The sequence below is a fragment of the Aythya marila genome, assembly GCF_965140915.1.
Source record: "Aythya marila genome assembly, chromosome: Z".
In the NCBI taxonomy this organism is placed as follows: Eukaryota; Metazoa; Chordata; class Aves; order Anseriformes; family Anatidae; genus Aythya; species Aythya marila.
The window spans coordinates 40189148-40197627 of NC_139080.1; the positions used below are offsets into that span (position 1 = coordinate 40189148).

Consider the following 8480-nt stretch of genomic DNA (forward strand, 5'->3'; position numbering starts at 1 on the left):
AGGGCATCAAGGTACTTGAGTGTGTCCAAAAAAGGGCTACAAAGCTGCAGAAGGGCCTAGAGAACAAGTTTTACAAGGAGCAGCTGAGAGAGTTGGGGTTGTTTAGCCTGGAGAAGAGGAGGCTCAGGGGAGACCTTATCACGCTCTACAGCTACCTTACAGAAGGCTATAGCAAGGCAGGAATTGGTCTCTTCTTCTCCTAAGCACCAAGTGGTAAGACAAGAGGAAATGGCCTTAAGTTGCACCAGGGGAGGTCTAGGTTGGATATTAGGAAAAATTTCTTCACTGAAAGATTAAAACACTTAAAGAAAAGATATCATCCCTACAGTTCATGGACTGATTAATCTAGAAGTTTCTAAACAACCATAACTGATTTTGCTAAATATAAGTTGTAAAAATACTTCTGAAAGTTCTTGTACAGACCTGTAACAGAAATATTAAGGTTGGTATTTGAATATAGTACGTATAAATGGAAATACATGCATTTGCACAAATACAAGGAACAGCAGAACAAAGAATTAAAATGGCCTGCACTGATAACGACAGGCACTGTTCCCAGAACAGTGCTCCCAAGACACCATTCCCAGCAGTAACATCTCTGTACAGATTACAAAGCCTGATAAATTCACAGCACAACTGAGTGTCAGGGAAAGATCCTGCATACTAACAAAAGGACAGCAACAAGGTTGCACCATACTGCTTACAATTATCTTTTTTCCTTTTAATATGTGACTACTACTACTACTAACCAGGAAAAAGTAGAAACAGGCAACAATCTCACCCATAATTTATGGAAAGCAAGATTAAAGCAAAAGGAACACCTCCTAACAGCTGCCAACTCTTAAAGGACAAAAAAGATACCTGTAAGAACTCACAAAATTTTATTATGTAAATTCTGTCTGTACAATGTGCATGTTTACCTCTAGTTCTCTTTCTTTGTCTCTGAAGTTTTTCAGTTCACAGTGATTTTTGTACATTTCTGGAGGACCAATGGATTTTTCAGTGGCTTCAAGCAATTCAACCTTAGTCAGTCTTGCAAATTCTCCAACTCTGTCCTATAAAATAAAGAAGTTGTAACAATACAGTTTTAGTTATAATAGTGTAGGACAGCAATACTGGATTTAAATAGGTTCACAAACACCTGATGTACAGTTCTTTGATAGTTCTGACATAATTAAGCATAGGACAACCACCTCTGGAATTTGTAAAATTTCATACAAGGAAATATCCACGTATGGAGCTGTTCTGGCATGATTTGAGCTTAAACCTTAGCTCTTGGCTTTTTCAGCAGCTTGAGGGTACCTGTTGAGGACAAAGGTTGGTTCATTGTTTCTGAATTGGCTATCATTCTTCCAAATGAGACAGCTCAGTTCAGAGAATTCACTTTTTTCAGCCTTTCTTCATGAACGCACTTCTCCTTGAAGAGGAGAAAAAAAGTCATGACTGGCTAGGCTCTGATAGGGTTCCCTTTTACTGCTATCTCTGACGATCCCCATGAGCTAGAAAGGTTTTTAGAGTCTTTAGAAACAACCCACCATAATTTTTTATTTTTTTTTTTTTTTAAGGGTATAACTGTGATCCAACATAGCTATCTGCACAGAAACCCTAACCTTCCCATGCATGGATCCAGCTATCAAAGCAGCACCTGGCATTCATTAGTCTTCTCCTTCCTTCATGAGCTATTTTCCATCAGGACAATTTTATTTTTTTACCAAGTTTGATTCTGAATACCATTAAGTCCTACCTTATGCTCAAAAAACAGTTTAAGCCACAGGAGCTTATAGGAAGGCTCTAGCAGCAGTCTCTCTTGCAACTACAAGGTCATTTAATAGGGCTACTTCCTGGATCTCGGAGAGAGAAATCCAGACAACTCTTTGCCTTCACTTGCCAAGTAGAGGACCTAGTCATGAGGAACTGTCTGGATATAACTAAAGAAAAGCACATGCAGACAATGACTGTGGAAGGCAGGGATGCAGGAACCACGCAGATAAATGCACAGAAATGGTGCTAGATCTCAAGACCTTATTTAAATAAATAAATTTCCCCACAGATTTGTTGCCGCATTAGCGGCAGGTCAGAGAGGTAATACTGGTATCATTGCTACCCAAACAACATCAGCAGCTTCCCTTTCAGTGACAACAGACAGCAGGTACAGAACTGTCCAGTTAAGAAACCCTAAAGGCCACATAGTTCCTTCCTTCTTTCAACATCCCACCAGTATGGCTATGTCCCCATGCTCCTCCTTTGTGTGGTCCAATTAAATTGCTGAAATGACACAGGATTTGGAAATAAACTACAGAACCCTCTCACTGCAACTGCATTGCCTCTCAAAATTCTTTCATACCTGAGGAAGAAACTGGCACAAATTGTCCATCTGGATGTTTAAGGCTGCGACCTGTTCCTCTACTGTTTTCAGAGTTGTTGGTTTTTTGTTGATAAACCATGTTGATGTGTTGTTCACCACTTGCATTTCCCGTGTGATAATGATATTCTCAGGTGCCTTAGACCTGATTAATAAAAAAAAGTATTTACATTTTTTGAGAGTATACAAGGGTCACCAGATGTCAGAATACATTAGTTACCATGTTAAAAACTTATTTGATACTTAAATATTTAAAAACTGAACAGCAGAGACAGATTCATATTGTTTCACATAGTATACAATATTTTCATGATGAATGAATCCCACCATGTCTCCTGTGCAACACTGATGACATTACAAATATCTGCAAATCTTAACTCAGAGGTAGCTATTTACATATATAACATATTCTTGATGAATGCATGAATCATTTAAAAGTTGTTACATATGAAGTAGTTTTATATATAAAAGTATTTTTAATTTGAAAGAGGAAGCTTTAAACTTGGTATGCAGGAACTGTACCAGCACCAAGTTCTTAAAGTTTAATATTAATGTACAGAACTCAATCAATAAGCTGTGTATACATATTCCACCTGAAAATACGAACAATATCATACTGAATGAAAAATAATTCCTTTTTCTGCTTTTAAAGAAGAGTAAAAAAGCATCAATTGCCCACAATTTAGTTTATATACAATTTGATCAAGGTGGCCAACTTTCATACAAATTAAGGATCTAAGTCATTTTATTAGCTCTACATTCTATTTAGTGTAGCCACATAGCAGGTTAAGGCTTATCAAGGCAACCTGCGCTATTGCACTGCTATTGCAGTTCCAAGTTAAGATCTCTACCCAAAAGCAGATACTGAGAAACTCTGTTAGGATAGTTTCTCTTTATCTTTTTCTGTTCAGTTTAGCACTAAATACTGGAACCATGTAGTATTACCCTGTAACCATAAAATAAATGCAAGTTACTAACCTGATTTTACAGGCTAACTCCAAATGATATTTCAGTTTCTCTATCTTGTATAAAATAGATTAATCTTATTCATTAATCTTACCTAGAAGACTACACTACCTGGAATTCTACATTATCTGGAATTAGTCAGCTCTACTTTTTTCTTCTGCTTTGCTTCAGTAACATTTATAGTAAGAATGCAGAGGAACCCCTCACATCAGGAGTATCAGTACAAGAAAGCAAAGACAGAACTTTTATTTTTTTTTTAAATATTATTGTCTATTTATTTTTAGAATTCAGACTTGTTTTTTATCCTTTTTAAATCACTTCCAACCACTACGACATGACAGCAGTACAGACTGCACATAAATCACCTGATCCTTGAGTATCATCGAAAGCTAAACACACCATACGCATCAGTCTTTGTCCTTGTATTGTTTTTGCATCAAGACAAGGTAAAATGCTTCAGAAAGTGAAATCAGAACAAACTATCACTGCTTATTTTTTTTTGAGTGATTTTTTAAAAGCTTTACAATTTTAAGTTCAGGGGAAACAACAATAAAAAAAAAAAAAATAAATCATCAGCTTAAATAAAGATCTCTGCACACTCTGTACAGATTTTGTTCTAGAGTTTTGCGAGCGACTGTGTGGGGAAATAATCTAATTAAAAATTAATAAGAAAATATAATTTTACTACTTACAGTTCAATTTCTACCACACCTTTCAGGCACCCCTGCTTTACAAAGAGACCAACCTACAAAATGAATTATGTAAGTTATTACTGCAAAGTAACTCTGTATTAAGTTGTAATCTCTTACAAAAACACGTATTTGTATTATAGAGTTGCAGTAATGGTGTATTTTACTGAAAACTGACAATAACAACAAAAAATTATTTTATCAGTTTACTGCCTCAGAATAAAGGAAGATGGTATTAACTTCCTCATTAACTAGCAGCATTAGAGTTTCCTCCACAGATTAACAGTTTGTTATCAATTTCAACTAAAAGGTTCATACTCATTGGATAGTAACATGAAATTGGATTAATTGGATAAATTAATTGGATAAACATGAAAATACCATCCAGGCAATTTCCATACTTAAGGTTTTCTCAAGACAGAGCTGCAATCACAGAATACATACAATCATTTAGGTAACCAGACTTAGAGCTCCAAAGAACTACCAAAATATGTTCCACCTAACCACAATATCGATGGAAACAAAAGGAAAAAAAAAAAAAAAAAAAAGACCACACAAATAAACTTTCTCCTACAATATCACTATATAATCTTTTGGGAACAAAAAAACAATGGATGCAATGAAAAAAACCTAATAGCTCAACCCCCAAATCATTTAAGTCGCTACATTAAATCATAGATGAATTTATAAAGGTAGCATGGCTCTATAAAAACTCTCGGTCACATCAGGAATATGTTATTTCTATTGGTGGCATTTTCCTATGCTACTGTGGAAGCCATCTTCAGAAATAACATCTAATCTACTCTAGGTTCAGGTACAATTCAGGTGTTTCCATTTGATAATTCAGACAAAACAGCAAGTATGGCCACCACTTTGGTAAAAGCCTTTGTCACTAGAGCAAGCCATTCTACAATCCCCACACCTCATATTCTTACAAAACAAAGTAAATCGAGGAAAACGTACCATCCATCCCTCCCCTTGGGCAAGACTCTCAATGAAATTTATATTAAACATGAAAATTAAGAAAGTTTATAGTCACCTTGTCAGCTCGTCCTATGAAAGAAGGTTTTCCAGCCAGTCCCAGACAGATGGCACAAACAATGCTAGACTTTCCCGTTCCATTGGCACCTACAATCATGTTCAAGTTGGGTCCCGGACGTACTTCACAGATGTCATAAGTTCTGGAAAACACAGTATTTTCTTGAACATTATACACAATAAATCACCTCAAAACCACTTTTTGACTATATTAAATACGAAAGATTATGAGTTTTATCAAATCTAGACTCATTTCTCAACCATTATACTGTAATTAAACCTCAAGAGTGAAAGCTGGAACTCCATTAAAACACTTGGGAAAAAAATTCCTACCTGCCAGAGCATTTACAGCAGTATTCTTCACAACAAATAAAGAATGAAACCTCAACACACACACAAAAAGAAAAGAGACAATTCCTACTGACTTTTTAGGACTTGATATAATCTGACGTTAAAACCAACCACACAGAGGGCGGTCAGTCAAGTCTGTTGAATTTGATGCCAGTTGCCACCTGCACTGCAGGCGCAGGAGATTCAAGCCTAAACCATATGATGCAAATGGGTTTTCAGCTCTGCAAGGTCTGTGGATTCTGTGGTACCTCGCACGGATAGGCTGGACAGTGTGCACTAGTGTCTGTTACTCACAAGAACCTGAAACGTTGGCCCAGAATCAGTGATTTACACTTTTTAACCTTGTATCAGACATTAGCTTTCTGCACGTGCATACTTAGTAATAGTAACCACAGAAAAAAATGCCACGGCAAACTACTACTGCTGGCACAACCCTTAACTCCATGTGTTTATAATAAAACCCACCGCTCGCTGTTCTCTTCACACACTGCACCAGGCAGAGAGGAAGTTGGCGGGCACCAGCACCAAAAAAAACAAACAAACAAACTCAAGTCTCTCAACACCACGACAGTCCTGCTGGAAAGGACGCATCTGAGCGCCTAGCCCTGAGGCTTACAACGGAGGTGTTTTAGGCTGGGCCGGTCTGGGTGCGGCGAGAAGCCATCAGCACAAAACGAAACGCGGGCTTCCACCGGCCGCCACAACAGCTCCAAATAAACGAATAAATACATAAATAGATACTTAAACACGCATATATATTTTCACCGAGGGGCGAGGGCGCCCAACGGCCGGGATCAGGCCGCCGCCGCCATCCCCTCACGGCTCCGCAGCCGCCCCCCAACGGCCCCCCGCAGCCACCACACCGCCCCGCCCCGCCCCGCAGCCTCTGTCGCGGCTCTGTCGCGACAGGCGGGCGGGCGGCGCGCACTCACAGGAAGTTCTTCATGAAGATCCTGACGATGGAGCCTTCCATGAAGCGCGGCCGCTGCCGGGCGCCCCGCGGCGCCCCGGCGGCGCCCGGCTCCGAGGCGCCCGCGCTCCGCTCCTCGCACGCCCCCTCCGCCGCCGCCATCTTGGGCCCCCACTCCGCGCGGAGGGCGAGGCGGGCGGGGCGCGGGCAGCGGGGCTCCGGCACGGGGGCAAGGGGGGCGCTCACCGGCGGGCTCAGCCGCCGCGGGGCCTCTCATTGGCCCGCAGCGCGCTCGGAGGGTTCCTATTGGCTGGGAGGGAAGGGGGCGGTGCGAGGGAGGGGGGGCCGTTCCCTGAGTGCCTTCGGCTTCGGAAGATAGGCCCCGCCCACCCGCGCGGCGCGCGGGCTCCCCTCGTGCGCCCGCAAGATGGCGGCACAGCCGGGCGGCCGCGGGGAGGCTTCGCGAGGAGCTGCCCTCAGCACCGCCTGGGGGGGAGAAGGGGGGGGTCGGCAGGCAGCAGGCAGGCTGCTGGAGGGAGACGAAATAAAACGAAATAAATATTAAAAAATAAATAAGTATTAAATAAAATAAATTAAAATAAATAAAAAATAAAATGGAAAAAATACATAAAATGAATAAATTAAAAAAAAATAAATGGAAAAAAGTAAAATAAATACATTTTAGAAATAAAATAAAATAAAATAAAATAAAATAAAATAAAATAAAATAAAATAAAATGTAAAATGAAATACACTTGTGCTCACGTGGAACTGCTCAGAGCACCGATACACGGGCTGTCAGTGCAGCTGACCTGCCTACCCCAGGATGCGGGGCAGGACTCTCCGTAAGGTTCATATCCAGAAGGGTACACGCACAACCAGCAGCAGCACACACTAGTAATATGACGTATCTAGGGAAGGATAACCAAACTGAGAGTATTTCTGTGCCATTCGTAAGATTTGTGGTAATTCATAACTTTGTGATTCTGTGTAACAGTGCAGAAAGACAGAGTTGTAAACCTGTAACACTAGTATATTTCCTTATTATATTACTTGTTGATTTATTAATTCCTAGTAATGTTCTGTATAATAAAAAGTGTCTCTTAAATTAGTTATGTCTCAAGCTCGCAGTCTAGAGAGGTAGAGTTGGACCCATGAATGAACAGTTAAGGCTGAAAGAGAAGGAGGCATTAGAATAAGGAATGATTTCAACATAACCTCCTGCCAGATTCTTCTGAAGAAATCTGCTTTTCCTAGTTTGTCATGGAGCATTTTCAAGGGTCTGATGAGAGTGGCTGCTAGTAAGAGCTAGAAAAAAAGAGCTTCTGAAGGCCACAAGGTAGGCAGTGCTCGGGGCTAAGAGGAGTTCTTCAAAGAATAGAGGGAAGATTTAAGGGCCAATACAAAATGTAAGAGCGGTGAGTTGGGACACAGTACTCAGTGGTAAGAAGTATGACTTGCGGAAAACGCACTCCACAGCCAGTCAGATTGTACAGTAGGTGTGTTTATTCAGCACTGGGCAGCAGAGGGGGTAGTCCCGCCAAAGTCGTGCACACCTGACGCAGCAACTTGCCTTGGTTATATGCAGAAAAGACTTACATATGCATAAAGTTTCCCAGTACGCCTATATGTATTCATAACCTGTCCCCACTTCGTATTAAAATTAGTTCCAAGGAGTCTTTTCCATAATCTCCTCCCATCTGCGTTTGCGCAGCATATTCTCTATCGCTACTTGATAAGATTCTCCTAACTCCCTCTCTCAAGTATGTGCAGTTAGCTAGCAATGAGAGCAAAATGCTCGCGATATTCACAAAGACCACGTGCAACATGGAAAAAGAGAAAGGGCATTGGGTGGGTGGGAGTGGCACAGGAGATGGACAGGAAAAGGACAGAGAAAACATGCAGAGAAATGGGGGAAAAAACAGCAAGGAGATGAACACAAACCAGAGTAACATAAAGGAATATTTAAGCTTTCTTCATTCTTTCCTAAGTAACTAAGAAGCTTGAAATAACAAACTGATGATTTTTGGTTTTCTCTTGCTTTGTCTTTCCAAAGGAAATGTTAAGATTAAGAAAAATTTACATCTCAGGATTAGTGTTTATTTGAGGGAGGATGAGACTGTTTCAAAGTGTGAGGGGTAGAAGCTTCTGACAGTGTGCCATG

At 40.5% G+C, this 8480-nt stretch overlaps 1 protein-coding gene across 1 annotated transcript in view; it reads right to left on the reverse strand.

Moving 5' to 3' along the window:
* The window catches only part of SMC5 (structural maintenance of chromosomes 5), a 44288-nt gene extending 37745 nt beyond the window's left edge, over positions 1-6543 (reverse strand). The window contains exons 1-5 of the mRNA XM_082784212.1: positions 6339-6543; positions 5057-5198; positions 4021-4073; positions 2345-2507; positions 921-1055 (exon numbers count right to left, since the gene is read on the reverse strand). Coding sequence (XP_082640338.1) covers positions 921-1055; positions 2345-2507; positions 4021-4073; positions 5057-5198; positions 6339-6478 — 633 coding nt within the window. The 5' untranslated portion in view covers positions 6479-6543. The remainder of the gene's footprint in view (positions 1-920; positions 1056-2344; positions 2508-4020; positions 4074-5056; positions 5199-6338) is intronic.
* Positions 6544-8480: the final 1937 nt, after the last annotated feature.